Below are 19,620 nucleotides of genomic sequence, written 5' to 3' on the forward strand. Positions count from 1 at the left end.
CTTGATGGTGGATTATAATGGGAAAATTACTGTTTCACTGACTAGCACTGTGGATGGCATTGCTGCACTTGTGAAAACAAGTTGTTGGGCCTTGGTGTTCTGTGTTTACAACAAGCATTTGCAAGCATAGTAGGAGGTGTGATAAAATGGCAAGGTACTGGGCAGATTCAGCCAGGGACGGACTGCTGATTGGTTTGTGCAGTTGACACAAGTTGTAGTTGGTTGAGCTCATCAACCTAATAGTAGCTCATTACCAGACGGTGTAGTAGTAGTGTCCCTACCCCTTATCTAGAAGGTCTGAGTTAATCTCTCACCAGCTCCTGCAATGTGTAATATCAGGGTGATTTAAAAATGTCTGTAATTAAGCATTGAACACTCTTGTTGTGCAGAATCCCTGCTGAGCCAGCAGGCATAGGTTCAAGTCCAACCTGCTCCAGAGATCATACCGTCTCTGAACAAGTTGTTTTGCAATGTCTAAAAGATCTGCAGAGCAGAATCTGTCTCTATCTCTCTTTAAGTCACCAAGGCCTGGAGGCATTGACGTACTGCTTCCTACCATTTGGTACAACCTGTTGCCTCCAAACATGGACTGAGAGAATGAGCAATTATGTGTAAGAAAGAGCCTGAAAAGAAGTGGAGCAGAGAATAGAAGATCTGTGGAAGAAGAAGAGTACCTCTTGAAGCCTGTGAACTGGTGCTATCGAACCAGTATTCTTTCCTTCACTGCTATTGCAGTTGTGTCTGTGTGTGATTTTTAAAAAGGAATATAGTTTCAACTAGTAAAGTTATATGTTTAAATTGAAAGAACTGCTGATGTAGAAACAAAGCAGAAATTGCTGGTAAAATTGGGCAGGTTTGGCAGCAACCGTGGAGAAAAGGCAAAGTTAACATAACTCTGCATGAAAACTGTTTGAATGAAACTGGTGAGAACTTGCTGCTAACAAACTGTGTTTTTCTTTCAGAGTTTTTGAAGGCGAGTTATCTGAGACTATTCCTGTGGTCCATGCTTCCATTGCGGGATGCAGAATAATTGGAAGAATGTGTGTCGGTAAGCTTTTTTTAAATATGCAAAATTTTGATTTTTGGTAAGGTCCATTCATCCCAAATGGTCTAAATTTTATTAACGTTGCACACAACCTTCTGCCATCATACTGTATCTCACCCTATCAGTGCACCCTTCTCTTTATTGACTGTTTTGGATTTGTGCACCTGACCTCCTGGGCTTCCCCACAAGTGATGAAGGTTCTAACCTATTGAATCCCTTCATGTTTGCACATCTTTGTCAGGTGCTTCTTCAGATTCTTTGCTTCCAACAAGGTCAGAGATGAGAAATGATTTCAAAAGGAAATTACTTTTATATTTCAGAGAGTGAACCTGCAGGAGTATGGGGATTATGCTGGGAAATGTGTTGACTAGATTGTTGTATAGATCCAGCATGGACTTGATGGACTGAATAGTCTTCATCTGTAGGTTAACGGCTCTGCAAAGAAATGAATCCCTGTGCGATATAGTGAAATGCCATTGTCTGAGAGAAACATTAATTTTCTTCTTTAGCTCAATCTGCCCAACACCGATTTGTCAATATCACCCCTCATGGGGATAGCACTCTGAAAATCAAGCACCAGAGTCATCACAAAAGTTAAGCGTTTATCAAAGTATACAGAGACCTCAATTTACCTGTTAGTTATACCCAGACTAGCTGAAAACATGGGTCACATTTCTGTACTTAACAAGAATTACTGTTTTCCATACAATGAGATACAGTATGATGGCAGGAGGATTATGTGCAGCATTAGTACAGCTTTAAACATAAGAAAGCAAACGAATTGTCAGCTACCAGTTGAAACCATGGCCGCCTTCTAAACCCTCTCCCTCAACAATCACATACAGAATGGCACAGGAATGGAAAAATTGGTGCTATGGGTGGAAGGGGGGGAGAAAATGTGGGAAGCAATTCAATGGCCCCCCAGATTACAGGGTTCACGGCAGTGCTCCTGTTGCTTGTCAGGATTGTCTGTTTTTGAACCTCTGTCCACATTCTTTTCACTTCTTCACGCGAACTTCAGGCAATTCGTCCATCAATCATACAGTTTTCTCTTTGCTTCTAAACTCCATTGAGTACAGACTGAGAGTCCTCAATTGCTCTTGATCTGACAAGTCTTTCATCTCCAAGATCGATCTTGTAATTCCCCTCCCTTCCCCCTGCCAACCCTCCAATGTCAGCACACCTCTTCCTCCGATATGGAGCCCAGAGCAGCTCTCAATATTCCAAATGTGGTCTGACCAGAGCCTTATACAGCCTCAGTGATATGAAGAAACAAAGAAACCTACAGCACAGGAACAGGCCCTTCGGCCCTCCAAGCCTGCGCCGATCAAGATCCTCTGTCTAAACTGTCATCTATTTTCTAACGGTCAGTGTCCATTTGCTCCCTGCCCATCCATGTACCTGTCCAAATATATCTTAAAAGATGCTAACGTGTCTGTATCTACCACCTCCGCTGGCAATGCGTTCCAGGCGCCCACCACCCTCTGTGTAAAGAACTTTCCACGCATATCTCCCTTAAACTTTCCTCCTCTCACTTTGAACTCATGACCCCTAGTAATCGAGTCCCCCACTCTGGGGGGAAAAAGCTTCTTGCTATCCACCCTGTCTATACCCCTCATGATTTTGTAGACCTCAATCAGGTCCCCTCTCAATCTCCATCTTTCTAATGAAAATAATCCTAATCTATTCAAACTCTCTTCATAGCTAGCACCCTCCATACCAGGCAACATCCTGGTGAACCTCCTCTGCACCCTCTCCAAAGCACCCACATCCTTTTGGTAATGTGGCGACCAGAACTGTACACAGTACTCCAAATGTGGCCGAACCAAAGTCCTATACAAATGCAACATGACCTGCCAACTCTTGTACTCAATACCCCGCCCAATGAAGGAGAGCATACCATATGCCTTCTTGACCACCCTATTGACCTGCGTTGTCACCTTCAGGGAATCATGGACCTGAACACCCAGATCTCTCTGTTCATCAATTTTCCCTAGGACTTTTCCATTTACTGTATAGTTCGCTCTTGAATTAGATCTTCCAAAATGCATCACCTCGCATTTGCCTGAATTGAACTCCATCTGCCATTTATCTGCCCAACTCTCCAGTTTATCTATATTCTGCTGTAATTTCTGACAGTCCCCTTCACTATCTGCTACTCCACCAATCTTAGTGTCATCAGCAAACTTGCTGATCAGACCACCTATACCTTCCTCCAGATCATTTACATATATCACAAACAACAGTGGTCCCAGCACAGATTCCAGTGGAACACCACTGGTCACAGGTCTCCAATTTGAGAAACTCCCTTCTACTACTACCCTCTGTCTCCTGTTGCCCAGCCAGTTTTTTATCCATGTAGCTATCACACCCTGGACCCCATGTGACTTCACTTTCTCCATCAGCCTGCCATGGGGAACCTTATCAAACGCCTTACTGAAGTCCATGTATATGACATCTACAGCCTTTCCCTCATTAATCAACTTTGTCACGTCCTCAAAGAATTCTATTAAGTTGGTAAGACATGACCTTCCCTGTACAAAACCATGTTGCTTATCACTGCTGAGCCCATTTTCTTCCAAATGGGAATAGATCCTGTCCATCAATATCTTCTCCAGTAGCTTCCCTACCACTGACGTCAGGCTCACCGGTCGATAATTACCTGGATTATCCTTGTTGCCCATTTTAAACAAGGAGACAACATTAGCAAGTCTCCAGTCCTCTGGGACCTCACCCGTGTCTAAGGACACTGCAAAGATATCTGTTAGGGCCCCGGCTATTTCCCCTCTCACTTCCCTCAGAAACCTGGGATAGATCCCATCCGGACCTGGGGACTTGTCCACCTTAATGTCTTTTAGGATACCTAACACTTCCTCCTTCCTTATGTCAACTTGACCTAGACTAAGCAAACATCTATCCCTAACCTCAACATCCATCATGTCCCTCTCTCCTTGGTGATACATCTTTGCTCTTGTTGCTTGCCCTCTTGAAATGAATGCTAACATAACATTTGCCTTCCTAACTGCCGAGTGAGCCTACTTGCTAACCTCAAGGGAACTTTGAACTAGGATTGCCAAATCCCTTTTGTGCGTCAGATTTCCAGAGCCTATCCCCATTTAGAAAGTTGGCTATGCCTCTATTCTTCCTGCCAAAGTGCATAACCTCATACTTTCCCACACCAATCCATCTGTCATTTCTTTGCCCACTCTCCAAGCCTGTCTAAGTCCTTTACAGCCTCCCTGCTTCCTCAGTATTACCTATATCTTTGTTATCTGCAAACTTAGCAACAATTCCCTCCATCCTTCGACCAGATCGTTAATGTATATCATGAGCAGTTGTGATTCCAACACCGTCCTCTACAAAACTCCACTAATCACTCGCTGCCATTTCAGAAACCTTCCCCTTTATCCCTAGTCTCTGCTTTCTGCCAGTCAGCCAATCCTCTACCCATGCCAGTACCTTGCTTCTAACACCAAAGGCTCTTATCTTAATTAGCAGCCTTCTGTGTGGCACCTTGTCAGAGGTCTTCTGGAAATCCAAATCTATCACTTCAATTGACTCTCCTTTGTCTAACTTGCTTGTTATCTCAAAGAATTCGAACAGATTTGTCAGGCATCACCTCTCCTTAATTAAGCCATGCTAACTCCATCTTACTTTACCATGCACTCCGCAATCTCACCCTAAATAATGGACTCTAACATCTTACCAATGTCATGGGTCAGGCTAACTGGCTTATAGTTTCCCATCTTCTGCCTTCCTTCCTAGACAGGGATGTTAAATTAGCCATTTTCCTGTCTTCTGAGACTTTCCCTGACACCAAAGTATTTAGAAGTACATGGTAATATAGTGCTGAGTCAGCACAGATTTGCCAATGGGAGGTCATCCCTAACAACAGTTATTCCTGAAAGGTCATCACAATGTATCCACAGTCTCCTCTGCTATCTCCTTCAGAACCCTGGGGTGTAATCTGTCTGGTCCGTTCAGGTTCCCCTGTACCACCACCTGAATAACGGCCACCACACTCACCTCTGCTCCTGTTTCTCTTGAAATTCAGATTAATTTATATGGTGGTGCTGATGCCTCCATGCTGTACACTTGATTCCCCCACAATGATCTGACTTCCTCATCTGTTTTTCTCATCTAGCAAGATTTTCATTGTCAGAAGTTGTCATTGCCTGATTGTCCTCACTAACATTCTTTTCACCAGTCACTGGTTAATTTGGTTACCCACCTGATGACTGCCTGTACCTCTGACAGTAATTCACTGTGATGCACTGGAATAGGTTTTACTGTCACTTTTTTTGAATGTGGATAAACTCTGCTTGCATTTAATGATTTGTAGAAACATAGATGGTGCAGAGTGTGTGCCTCTCAGGCCAGGTACAGTTAGAGTGCTCTGCTGTATAATGAGCCTGGTGATTACTGTGAAGCATTCTACCCTAGGAAAGGTATTAGAAATCATCCTGTTGGTTACAGCTATGATCTGATATCATAGCTCTGTGATCATTATTCCATTTTGTGCTGTTTGGGTTGCAAGCTTGACTGATACTGGTGACGCTCTGCACTTGTATGTCGATCTTGCTTAAGGGGATGGAAAGACTGGTTTTGTAATGCCTTTTCCAGGATGTCCCAGAATTTCCAAAGGCTAGTGAAGTGTTTCTGAAGTATGGTAAATATCATAGTGGAGGAAGCACAGCTGCCCATTTGAATACAACTGACTTCCTGTGCTGACTCTGAGGCCCACTCGAGTGATGTCTGCATTTCCAATCGTGTTTCTATTGCTTACCATTGAGTTTGTTAATTGCCCTCCTACAATGTGCAGTAAACACTGGCCTAGCTAGTGTTGCCCACATCTTGTGAATGAGTGAAATAGGTGTAATGAGATAAAATCAGATATTTAGATGTGTTGACTTTAAATTTACATGAGAACATCTCGTTTCACTCAATGTCTTGCATTTTAAAAGTGACATTTCTGCTCTGTTACTGAAAAATGTAATGGGTTTTACCAGTATGATCAAGGAAGAGGGTTTCATATTGCCTGCATTACATACTGAATTGTTTGAATTGATTTTTTTAAAAATCACTGTGGAACTTGGAATTTTTCAAAAACTTAACCTTTTAAAAATACCTCCCTTTGCAATCTTCTGTATCTGCGTGTGAGGTCTCTCTAGTAATGCTGTTTTGTCAGTTTGCTTTGAATCTATAATCTGCCAATGAAATTCTTTAATACTTAAACAACTCTGGTTCTGTACCACCTACATGATATGCTGTTAATGGTTGGGAGGTAGCTCACACAGAGCAGAATCACAATATACCTACCAGGCTGGATGGTCAGTTTCAGTACTGTGATAATATAAATCCTTTCTTTTAAATCACTTCAGGTAGTTTTGTATCTCAAGTGAGACCTTTTTTAGGTTTAAAGGATCAGATCAATGACAGCTCATTGATTGAGGGGAAGCAGAGTGTTGACATGAGTCTGCGTAGGATCAGATCGATGGTTGCATGCGCCTGTAGGCATGAAGGCCTCTTGCTAGACAGCAATTATTCACATGATGAGGATGTCGTGTGTTTCTGCACTCTGTCCTTTACAGTCTCTCCAATATGACCCCTGGATAGTGAATGTCAGTTCTTCCCATCCAGAATCTTGAAGAATGTTGTCCTTCAGAAACGCTAACAATTTAATAATGTATTTGGTAATTTGGGGGTGGAGAATTGCAGGTTCAAATAACCTTTCAACAAAGGTCTGAAATCGGATCCAGTTATTCCTGCCAGGCAGGCTGTGGAATTGAGGTCGCCTTCTCCAGGGTTTGATCCCAAATGAAGCAGCGGCTTAGTCTGTATTTTATTTTCAATAATTGATGAGTAACCTCTAATTTGAACCTGCCTGTCTGTCTGAAGGCTGATAATATAGCACACTCTGCCAGTGAATTAAGAATTTGTTTTCCTGTGATAGTGGGGAAATTATCTTTCTTTAATGGTTTTTTTTAATACCATGTTGTTGAAGGTACTAGGTGTACAACTTCACCTTTTCCCATATCCTTACAGTTTTTCCCTTTTTTTTACATGAATATTTAGTCCTTATGCTTTCAAATTTAATCCTTTTTTCCTTCTAAAGCCAAACTGTCACTGATGCCCTGCCAGGATCTGGTGCTAAAGTTGTATTCCCATCTCTGTGACAATTTTCTTTCTTTATTCATTCATGGAATGAGGGCATTGTTGACATTTATTGCCCATCCTTAATTGCCCAGAGTGTAGTTGAGTCAACCACATTGCTGTGAGTCAAGAGACACATGTAGGCCAGACCACGTAAAGATGGCAGTTCCCTTCCTGAAAAGACATTAGTGAACTAGATGGGTTTTTCCAACAATTGACGAGGGATTCATGGTCGTCATTAGATTCCTAATTCCAGATATTTACTGAATTCAGATTCCACCATCTGCCATTGCGGGATTTGAACCCGGGTCCCCAGAGCGTTACCTGGGTCTCTGAGTTAAGAGTCCAGCAATAATACCATTTAGGCTATATTCTAGGATTACTGTACACTCTGTGGCTCTGTCTAGCCAGGCTTGCTATTGTGTAATTTATTCCTGCTGACTACAGCACTATGATCTGGAGCTGATGGAAGTGACAGCCATGAATATTTTATCAGTTCTGTTTACAAGGCTCAGTGGCTGACTTGGAAGGTATATTGCAAGGCTGCATGTGAATTCTCCTCCAAGCTGTGATCAGAATTGGATTCTTGCTTTCTCTTTTCAACATGTCACATTAATAAAGATTATTATATCGTGTGGTGATTTTTGTTTTTATTTCAATACTTACCTAGGGTGAGGGGTTTGACTTTTCTATTCTTATGCTCCTAAACAGGACAACTGGCATTAATAGTATTGTAACTGCTTGCTCTGGTGATGCTAAGCAGTCTGCCTCCCCCATTTGTACTTCAGTTTCATGAGCAAGCCTACAGTGGCACCCTACACCCACGAGCCTAAGTATCACATCACATCATATTTGGGCTGCTGATCTCAGTCTAGAGAGCCAACAAAGTTTTCTCTGAACGCTTAAAACAGCACTAGCTGGAGTCATAGAGCATGGCAATAGGCCCTTCAATCCAACTCCTTGTCTATCAGGTACCCCAAACTAAATTAGTCCCATTTGCCTACTTTGCACCATATCTACATATCGGTCCCAATGTCTTTTAAATGTTGCAATTGTATCCACCTCTATCACTTCCTCTTAAAGTTCACTTGATATACATCCTACCCTCTGTGTGAAGAAGTTGTCCATCAGGCCCTTTTTGAAATCTTTCCCCTCTCACTTTAAACCTCTGCTGCTCCTTCAAGGGAATTCCTTGTTCCTGGGAATACTTTCTGCTGAGCCTCATTTAAGCATTACCTGGGAAGAAGTAAATCCACAGAATGTCTTTGGCCTCATCCTCCTGACATACGTGATGTGGAGAGGTCTTGAGGATGGCATTGATGGAACTGGTCGCTCCCTACTACTTGTGAAAACTGACGCTGTCTGTTTAATTTGGCATTGCCATTACAGACTGCCTTGAACAACAGCAGAATTCTATATTTTCATATTTTGTATCGCCCGACACGTCAATTTCTTCACATCCATCTCTCATTAGCACAGTTTCTTATAATCCAAATTTGTTAAATATCACTAGTGCATTTGGGATCTACATAGACAGGTGGCTGATGTTGAACCCTTTGGGTACATGATGGCATTGTGGTATCGTCACTGGTATTATTACTGCACTATGAATGCGGAAACCCAGGTAATGTTCTGGGTTTGAATTTCACCACACCAGATGGTGGAATTTGAATTTAATAGAAAAAAGCCTGGAATTACAAATCTACTGATCACCATGTAATTATTGCCAATTAACGAACCAGATGGGATATTCCAACAGTGTTGTTCAGGGAAGGAAGATCTGCCACCCTCACCTGGTCTGGCCTACATGTGGCTCCAGACCCACAGCAATGTGGTTGACTCTCAGTTGCCCTCTGAAATGGCCTAGCAAACCTTCAGTTGTACCAATCACTACAAATTTTCAAAGAAATGCAACTGGACAGATCACCTGGCATCAACCAAGGTATCGGAAAAGACAATGGCAGAAACAGTCCTAACGACCCTGCAAAGCCCTCCTCACTTACATCTGGGCCTAGTGCCAGAATTGGGAGAGCTGCCTCACAGACTAGTCAAACAACAGTCTGATATAGTTAAGCTCACAAATCATACCTTACAAACAATGTCCCAGACGCCATCTGTGGATATGTCCAGTTCCACCGACAGGACAGACCCAGCAGAGGTGGCGGCACAGTGATTATACAGTTGGGAGGGAGTTGCTGTAGGAGTCTTCAATATTGACTCTAGACCCCATGAAGTTCAGGATAAACATGGACAAGGAAACCTCCTGCTGATTACTACATGCCAACCTCCCTCAGCTGATCAATCAGTGCCCCATGTTGAACAACACTTGGAGGATGGTAAGGTCACAGAATGTGCTCCGGGTGGGGGGTTTCGATGTCCACCACCAAGAGTGGCTCGCAGATTGAACTGGTCAGGTCCACAAGGACATAGCTGCTAGACTGGGTCTGGGGCAGGTGATGAGGGAACCTACAAGAGGGAAAAACATACTTGGACCTCATCCTCACCAATCTGCCAGCTACAGTTGCATCTGTCCATGACAGTATCGGTAAGAGTGACCATCAGACAATCCTTTTGGAGATGAAGCCTTGCCTTCACGTTGAAAATAACTCCCATCGTATTGTGTGGTACTATCACCATGCTAAATGGGACAGACTTTGCGTAGATCCAACAACTCAAGAATGGGCATCCATGAAGCTACCTGGCAAGGTGAAAAATTGTCCAGATATGTCCTGTAAATCAAAAGCAGGATAAATCCAACATGGCCAATTACTGCCCCGTTAGCCTACCCTCAATATTTAGTGAAATGATGGAAGGTGTCATCAACAGTGCTGTCAGGCAGCACCTGCCCAGTGATGCCTAATTTTGGTTCCGCCAGGGCCACTCAGCTCCTGACCTCTTTACAGCCTTGGTTCAAACATGGACAAAAGAGCTAAATTCCAGAGGTGATGTGAGAGTGACAGCCCTTGATGTCAAGACTGCATGCGATCAAGTGTAGCATCAAGGAGCTGTAGTAAAACTGGAATCAATGGGTATCAGGGGACAAGCTCTCGATGGTTTGAGCCATACCTGGCACATAGGAAGATGGTCTTGTTTGTTAGAGGTTAATCATCTCAGCTCCAGGTCGTCTCTGCAGGCGTTCCTCAGGGTATTGTCCTCGGCCAAACCATCTTCAGCTGCTTCATCAAGGACCTTCCCTCCATGATAAGGTCAGATAATTGCACAATGCTCAGCACCATTCACGACTCCTCAGATACTGACGCAGTCCATCCAAATACAAGAAGATCCGGATAATATCCGGGCTTGGGCTGACAAGTGGCATTCGCGCCACACAAATGCCAGGCTATGACCGTCACCAATAAGAGAGAGTCTAACCACCACCTCTTGAAATTCAATGGTGTTACCATCACTGGATCCCCCACTATCAACATCCTGGGGTTATCCTTGATCAGAAACTCAACTGGACTCGCCACATAAATGCAGCGGCCACAAGTAAGAAAGAAACTGGGAATGCTGAGAGAAGTAGCACACCTCCTGACTTCCCAAAGCCTGTCAGTCATCCAGAAGGTACAAGTCAGGAGTGTGATGGAATACTCCCCACTTGCCTGGATGGGTGCAGCTCCAACAATACTTAAGAAAGGCCAACACCATCCAGGACAAAGCAGCCGCTTGATTGGCACCATATCCATAAACATCCACTCCCTCCCCCACCGACACTCAGTAACGGCAGTGTGTATTATCTACGAGATGTGCTGCAGGAATTCACCAAAGATTCTTAGACAGCACCTTCCAAACCCACGATCACTTCTATCTAGAAGGACAAGGGCAGCAAGTATAAGGGAACATCACCACCTGCAAGTTCCCCTTCAAGCCGCTCACTATCCTGACTTGGAAATATATCGCTGATTCTTCACTCACTGGGTCAAAATTCTGCAGTTCCTGTCCTAATGGCATTGTGGGTCAACATACAGCAGGTGGACTGCAGTGGTTCAAGAAGGTAGCTCCCCACCACCTTCTCAAGGGCAACTAGGGATGGGCAAGAAATGCTGGCTATATGACGCCCATGTCCTACAAATAAATGGAAACTGATGCTCTAAGGAACTGGATTCAAATCTTACCATGGCAGCCAATGAAATTTAAATCTAATTAAAGATATATCTGGAATAGTAAGCTTGTCACTGTAATGGTGAGCATGAAGTTATCATTATATTTTATTTAAAACCCTTCTCGTTCGCTTGTCCTTCAGAGAGGAATTCATAGAATCCCTCCAGCGTGGAAGCAGGCCTTTCAGTCCATTGAGTCCTTGCTGATTCTCAACCCCCCCCCCCCCCCCCCCCCCCCACCCAGACCCACTCTCTACCCTAGGCACAATGGGCAATTTAGCATTGTCAGTCCACCTAACCTGCACATCTTTGGAAGGAAACCAGCACAGGCCTTGGGAGAATGTGTAAACCCCACACAGATAGTCGCCCAAGAGTGGAATTGAACCCGGGCCCCAGGTGCTGAGAGGTAGCAGTGCTAATCGCTGAGGCACCGTGCCACCCTAATCTGCTGTCCTTACCTAATCTGGCCTCAGTGTGACCTCAGACCCTCAGCACTGGTTGATTTTAAAATTAAAAGCAGAAAATGCTGGAGAAACCTGCAGATCTGACAGTATCCATGGAGAGATACAGAATTAATGTTTCCAGCCCAATAACAACTCTCCTGAAGTTTGGACTCCAAACATTAAATGTTTCTCTCTCTAGGGATGCTCCCAAAACTGCTGAGTTTCTGTGTTTGTTGTTTTTTATTTCAGATCTCTGGCATCTGTTGAAATTTGCTTCTCTTGGAGTAGTTGAGTCTTCACTGCTCTGTGAGATGGCCAAAGCAATCGTCCTGTTCAAGGTCAGTTACGGATCGGGAACAAATGCTGACCATACTACCAGCACCCATGTCTCCATCAAAGAGTAAAGGAATTTCCAAGGCTAGGAAGAGAATCATTACATGGGGATGAGGCCAAATTTGCTGGAGTGGACTGGGGAGGGATTTCAACCATTTTTTCTGAAGAACAATGGCAGAGTCATAGACATGTACAACATGGAAACAAACCCTTCAAGTCCAACTCGTCTATGCTGACTAGTTATCATAAACTAATCTAGTCCCTTTTGCCAGCATTTGGCCAAAATCCCTCTAAACCCTTCCTACTCATCTGTCCATCCAGATAACTTTTAATTGTGGTAGTTATACCAGCCTCCTCCACTTCCTCTGGCAGCTCATTCCGTACACATACCACCCTCCGTGTGAAACAAGTTGCTCTTAGATTCCTTTTAGATCTTTCCCCTCTCACCTTAAACCTGTGCTCTCCAGTTTTAAAAGACTTTGGCTAATCACCCTATTCATGCCCCCCTCACAATTTTATAAACCTCTAAAAGGTCCCGCTGCAGCCTCTGACGCTCCAGGGAAAGTAGCCCCAGCCTATTCAGCATCTCCCTACAGGTCAAACCCTTCAACTGCAGCAACATCCTTCTAAATCTTTTCTGCATTCTTTCAAGTTTACGACATTTTTCCTGTTGCTGGGAGACCAGAAATGAATGTAGTATTCGTAAAGTGGCCTGACCAAAGGCCTTGAAATAGTTTGTGACTCCGATAATATGCCCCAGTGAGCAGTAAAGATCCTAGAAAGCAGATAAACTAGCCGTGGTTAAGCAAGGAAGTGAAGGATAGAGTCAAATTGAAAGAACAAAAAATTACAACCTGGCAAAGATTAGTGGTAATTCAGAAGATTGGGAAAGTTTTAAAAGTCAACAAAAGATAAGGGAGAATGTAAACTGTGGGTAAACTAGCAAGTAATTTAAAATGGATAGTATAAGCTCCTTTAAGTATGTACGAAGGAAAAGAAAGGCCAAAGAGAACACAGACCCTTTGGAAAATGAGGCTGAGGAAATAATGGCAGAGGAGTTGAATCAATATTTTGCATCAGTCTTCACAGTAGAAGACCCTAATAGCATTCCAAAGTTACTAAATAATCGAGGGGCTCAAGTGGAAGAGAAAATGAACACAATAACTATAAACTGGTGAAACTATTAAACAGTAACATCAAACCTGATTTGTGTTGTCGGCTGCACCGTGAGAAATCATGCTTGGTTGAAACTATTCAGAGTAAATGGTACATTTTCGTTCTTGGTCTAATTGGTGGATTTGTCTTCTCCAGGTAATCGACATGGGTTATTGGTCCCTAACAACACAACAGATCAGGAGTTACAGCATATCCGCAATTGCTTGCCAGACTCTGTGGCCATCCAGAGAGTTGAGGAGCGTCTTTCTGCACTTGGAAATGTTATTGCCTGCAATGACTACGTGGCCCTGGTGCACCCGGACCTGGACAGAGTACGTGTGCTGCACCTCAGCTTTATAGGGATTTCTTTAAATTGAAAAGTGCAATGAAGAATGCCTTAGTTTATGGAGTATTCAGATGAGCTTTCTGTATTAATTTCATTCCAAGATATCCCTTCTGACAGTATCAGTTGGATTACATACTCAGGTCCTGAAGTGAGACTGGAAACCACGTCCACCACCGCCTGAGGTGAGAACAATTCCAACTGGCCCATTCCCTAAGGCCTAAACTGGAATCTTCAGGACCTCATGCCCCCGACATAGCTATTCCCTGCTTACACTCCAGAACCACCACAACTGTAGCATGTACCATTTTTTTCTGCTAGGTGCACAATGATAGTTTCTCAGTAAACCTGTTGTTTGCCCAGGAATGGCCATTGCCTCTCCCCCTTGGTCCTGAGCAAGCTCATTGGCAAATGCGCCTTCATTAATGTATTTTTTAAACCGTTAGAGCTGTTTACATGTAATTGCTGTCAGTCCTTTCAGGGTGCTGTTGGTTATTTAAATGAAATATCCTTTCCCTGCCACACCTTGTTCCCTTTATTCACTTGTTCATGATGTGAACCTTGCTTTCTGGGCCAACATTTGTTGCTAATTGCTGTGGAGAAGTTGAGAATGAGCTGTCGGTTTGAACCACTGCAGATCATTTCGAGACGGTAGATTCATAACGTTAGGGAGGGAATTCCAAGATTTTGACCCAGCAACATTGAAGGAATGGCAGTATATTTCCAAGTCAGGATAGTGACTGACTTGAAGGGGAACTTGGAGGTGGTTGTATTCCTATCTATCTTCTGCCATTGCCCTTCTCGATAGAAGTGGTCATTTGTTTGGAATGTGCAATCTAAGGATCTTAGAATTTTTGCTGTTTTGTTTTGTAGATGGTACACAATGCTGCCACTGAATTTTGGTGGTGCAGAGAGTAGAAGCTTATGGATGTGGTGCCAATCAAGTGAGCTTCTTTTTCCTGGATCATGTCAAGCTTCTTGAGTTGCGCCCATCTCAGCAAGTGGGAAAATGTTCCATCACACCTCCTGACTTGTGCTTTGTGGCTGGTGTGGACAGGCTGAGGAGAGCCAGGAGGGGGAGTTATTTGCTCCAAGATTCCTCGCGTCTAACCTACTCATATTGCCACGAACTTTATACAGCTAACCCAGTTCAGCTTTTGGTTAATGGCCACCCCCCACCCACCCGTGGATGTTGATTGTGAAAGATTCAGTGACGATGACACTGTTGAATGTCAAGGGGCGATGGTTAGATTCTGTCTTGTTGCCAGTTGCCTTCTCCTAGCACTTGTATGGCTTGAATTGACAGCCATACGGTTTTCCTAACCTGAATATTGTCCAGGTCTTGCTGCATTTGGATATGAATCATTTTGGTATCATCTAATATGGTCTGACGAATGTTTAATGTTTAAAGGGAAGCAGATGTAGGGCTGAGGTCAGTAGGAACTTCTTCACCCAAAGGGTTGTGAATCTTGGAATTCCCTGCCCAGTGAAGCAGTTGAAGCTGAATGTTTTTAGGGCAAGGCTAGATAAATTTTTGAATAGTAAAGGAATTAAGGGTTATGGTGAACGGGCAGGTAAATGGAGCTGAGACTGAAAAAGATCAGGCTCGAAGGACCAGATGGCCTATTCCTGCTCCTAGTTCTTATGTTCTATGTAGGTGATAGATATATGAATTGAGTTAATTGGATTTGAAATGTTGTATAAATATGGGCAGCTAGTCATCAGTAAGATGTGTGTTTTATGGAGCAGGGCTAATTCTGTAATGAAACTCGTATATTACTTTAATACTGGTTAAATAATTATCTTTTGGAATATAACCTGCTTCAGTATCTGAGGAGTTGCAAATGGTGATGATTGTTGTGTACCCCAGCTTCTGCTCTTATGTTGGAGGCCAGGCCCATTGAAGATGTTTGGGTGAAGGAATTCTCGCAGAGATGGTGTGGAGCTGAGCAGTCAATAACCAACATCCTGCAGGTAACTGAAGCTCTGGTTTTGTGTGGGAGTTCCAACCATGCTGTGTGGTCTGACTTCCCAGTTGGGCTGATTTTCTCATTTGCCAAATGGACTAAATTGAGTTGCGATTCCTGCCCTTATGCTGATGTAGTCTTGAAGGAGATCATTTGGAAGTGTAATAAATTTCATGTTCTTAATGGAAAGAATAGGCTTTGATATCCATGACAATTACAATGTTGGTTTGGGGAGATAATTCATGCAGCCTAAAGCTTGCGGGAGCTGCTGTTCAAGCATAGTGCAGGTCCATGACTGTTAATTCTCACAAGAAGTTGCAAGTCACAAGAAAATAAAGTTGTCATGAGAAAGCAGATAAAATTAGAGCACAAACTCATTAAACTGGTAGGAGTTGCATATTCTTGTATTGCAGGCAAGGCTAATGTGTTTCCAACATCTAACTATTACATTAGCCTCTTTCATGTTGAAAGAGGAGGGTTATGTGAGTAATTCATTAATTACATAAACTTTGGCCATGGCAGTATGATTGATATCTTGCAGATAAAGCATGTGACAGCTGCTGGTCATGAAGTTGCTCCTGGGGAAACACGTTGTTAGTAAGTGTTGGCAGCTTGAGAACTTTTGGGTCTGAATCTGAGGAGCTGGCATCAGAGCTACCAGAGAAGAGAGAGTTACATTGACACTTGGCTTCGGGTGACATCTAATGTCAGTTAATTCAGTCTTGGCCTGTGATCAAGGACAAGTGTCTTTGACTGTGGGAGAGACAACTGTTGGGGTCCAGTGGGCAGCCATCAAGGAGCCTTGGTCCCTGCAGTTGCCAGTTAGGAGACTATTGCCACGTGTGCAGACAAGAGTCAGATTGTCGGGGCAATGAGTAAACTAGCTATGGCACCTTGGTACAGGGAGCCAATCAAGTGGGGGAAGGAAATAGGAACACAGTCGTGATCTAAGGTATAATTAGGGGAATCGATACCGTTCTCTGCATCTGTGAGAGTACGTCCTGAAGGTGATGTTCTCTGCCAGGGTTATAGATATCTGTTCAGGGTTTGAGAGGAACTTGGAGTGGGAGGAAATGGTTAAAAAAGCAAAATGAATGGCTCTTTACTTAAATGATGGCTCAGTGGTTAGCACTGCTGCCTCACACTGCCAGGGACCTGCGTTCAATTCCAGTCTCGGGTTAATGTGGAGTTTGCACATTCTCCCCATGTCTGCGCGGGTTTCCTTCAGGTGCTCTGGTTTCCTCCCACAGTCCAAAGATGTGCAGGCTAGGTGGATTGGCCATGCTAAATTGCCCGTAGTGTTCAGGGATGTGTAGATTAGGTGGGTTATATGGGGATGGGTCTTGGTGGGATGCTTTGAGGGTCAGTGTGGACTCGTTAGGCCAAAGGGCCTGTTTTCAGAATGTAGGGATTCTGTGAACTGGTTGGGGGAAAAATGAATTAACAGTGGATGTAGAGGTTAATGAGAATGATTATATAGCCATAATGGAGACATGATTACAAGATGATCAGAGCTGGGAACTAATTTAGTCAAGGATATGTGACTTTCCAAAAGGAAAGGCAGCTCGGGAAGCCTGGTTGGATAGCTTTGTTACTGAAGTAAGATTAATACAATAGCAAGAAATGATCTCGGATTGGAAGATGTGGTATTCATATGGGCAGAGATGAAAATTAAAAAGGGAAAGAAGACAGTGGTGATGTAGTTACAGGCTCCCTAGCAGTTGCTGTACTGAAGGACAGAGAATAAATCCGGATATTATGAGGATATTTAAAAATGCAGCATATTAATCATGGATATAACTGTATTCATAGAAATTGGGAAAGTCAAATTGGCAGAGGTAGCTGTAAGGAAGAAGTCGTTGAGTATAGTGGGGCAGTTTCCTAGAATGATCTAAGGAAGTGATCCTCAGGAAACAGTGACTGTAACATGTTAGAATTTAGCGTTGGGTTGAGAGAAACATGGGTAAATGGGAATAAAAATTGATGTGAGCCAGAGGATTGGGAAAGCTATTAAAAATAAAACAACACAGTGATCCACAAAGTAGAGTAAGAAAATAGACTTTGGTGAACTAGCAAGTGATATTAAAAAGGATATTCTTTAACTAGAGCTTCTCTAAATATATAAAAAGGATGAGATAGGAGACAGAGAATGAAACTGGGGAACGATAAAATGGCAAAGGTCTTGAATAGATATTTTGCATTTTTCTTCACCGTAGAAGATATTTGTACCATTCCAAAAATAGTGAAAAATGAAGGGACAACAGTGGGAAGTAACTAATTAAAATAACTATCATGAGACGGAAAAGGGCAGGAAGCTAAAGGCCGGAAAGGTTTCTGGGACTGATGGGTTGCATCCTATGATAACAAATTAAGTACCAAGGAGACAGTGGATGCAGTGGTAGCAATTTTCCAAGAAGCTGATAAAGGCCCAGAAGATTGGAAAACTGCCAATCTTGTAACACCCTTATTCAAAAAGGAAGGAAGAGCAATTTAATAGCTAGTTAGTTGTCTTAGCATCAAATTGTAAAAACGTTAATCTATTATAAAAGATATAATGGCAGAACATTTGGGAATAATTTGTTTACAATTTACATAGATGATTTGGAGTTGGGGACTAAGTGTGGTGTGTCAGAATTTGCAGATGATGCCCAGTGGTAGAGCAAAGTGTGCAGAAGACACTGCAAGTCTGCAGAGGGATATAGATAGTCTAAGTGAGTGGGCAAAGGTCTGGCAGAGGGAGTACAATGTTGATAAGTGTGAGGTCATCCATTTTGGTGGGAATAACAGCAAAATGGACCGTTTTAAATGGTAAAAGATTGCAGCATGCTGCTGTGCAGAGCGACTTGGGTGTCCTTGTGCATGAATCACTAAAAGTAGGATTGCAGGTGCAGTAGGTAATTAAAAAGGCAAATGGAATTTTGTCTGCCATTGCTAGAAAGATGGAGTTTAAAAACAGGGAGGCCATGCTGCAGCCGTATAGGGTCCTGGTGAGGCCACACCTGGAGTACTGTGTGCAGTTTTGGTCTCCTTACTTGAGAAGAAATATACTAGCACTGGAGGGGGTGTAGAGGAGATTCACTTGGTTGATTCTAGAGTTGAGAGGGTTGGATTATGAGGAGAGACTGAGTAGATTGGGGTTATAATCATTGGAATTCAGAAGAATGAGGGGAGATCTTGTAGAAATATAAAAGATTATGAAGGGAATAGGTAAGGTGGAAGCAGGGAGGTGTTTTCCGCTAGCAGGTGAAACTAGGAATAAAGTCTTCGCCTCAAAATAAAGGGAAGCAGATGCAGGACTGAGGTCAGGAGGAACTTCTTCACCCAAAGTGTTGTGAATCTGTGGAGTTCCCTGCCCAGTGAAGCGGCTGGAGCTACCTCACTGTGTTTAAGGCAAGGCTAAATAAATTTTTGAACAGTAAAGGAATTAAGGGTTATGGTGAGCGGGCAGGTAAGTGGAGCTGAGTCTGAAAAAAATCAGCCATGGTCTTATTAAATGGTGGGGCAGGCTCGAGGGGGCCAGATGGCCAACTCCTGTTTCTAGTTCTTATGTTCTTATGAATACATAATATGATTAAGCAGAATCAGCATGGCTTCATGAAGGGAAACATCATGCCTAACAAATTGGCTAGAATTCAAGGTGGTGACGAGCATGATAGATAAAGGGGAGGTAGTGGGTGTAATATATTTGGATTTCCAAAAGGCATTCAATAAGGCACTGCACGTAAGGCTCCTTAATCAAGTAAGAGCTTGTGATGTTGGTGAAGGGTCGTTTTCAGGCTGACAATAAGACTCTTAAGGAACTTGATGGGATAGGTGCTGTGTGTGAGAGTCTAGCTGGGAGTGTAAAGGGTTGCACTTTAAAGACATGAATGTAGAGGAATTTCTCAGACGATAGTACATCTGTAGAATTCTTTACCACAGAAGCCTGTTGAGGCTGGGCCATTCAACATATTCAAGGCTGAGAGATTTTTATTCAGTAAGAGATCAAAGGGCAGGAAAGTGGAGTTGAGGATTATCAAATCAGCCATGATCTCATTGAATGCTGGAGTGGACTCATTGGGCCAAGTAAAGGAAAGATTGA

General features: G+C 43.2%; 1 protein-coding gene across 1 annotated transcript in view; it reads left to right on the forward strand.

Annotated features, from left to right (window-relative positions):
* Positions 1 to 19,620, forward strand: part of eif6 (eukaryotic translation initiation factor 6) — a 61,109-nt gene that overhangs the window by 9,990 nt on the left and 31,499 nt on the right. Inside the window, exons 2-3 of the mRNA XM_059652670.1 lie at positions 963 to 1,048; positions 13,386 to 13,561. Coding sequence (XP_059508653.1) covers positions 963 to 1,048; positions 13,386 to 13,561 — 262 coding nt within the window. The remainder of the gene's footprint in view (positions 1 to 962; positions 1,049 to 13,385; positions 13,562 to 19,620) is intronic.

Source organism: Stegostoma tigrinum, chromosome 19 (genome assembly GCF_030684315.1).
Source record: "Stegostoma tigrinum isolate sSteTig4 chromosome 19, sSteTig4.hap1, whole genome shotgun sequence".
Taxonomy (NCBI): domain Eukaryota; kingdom Metazoa; phylum Chordata; class Chondrichthyes; order Orectolobiformes; family Stegostomatidae; genus Stegostoma; species Stegostoma tigrinum.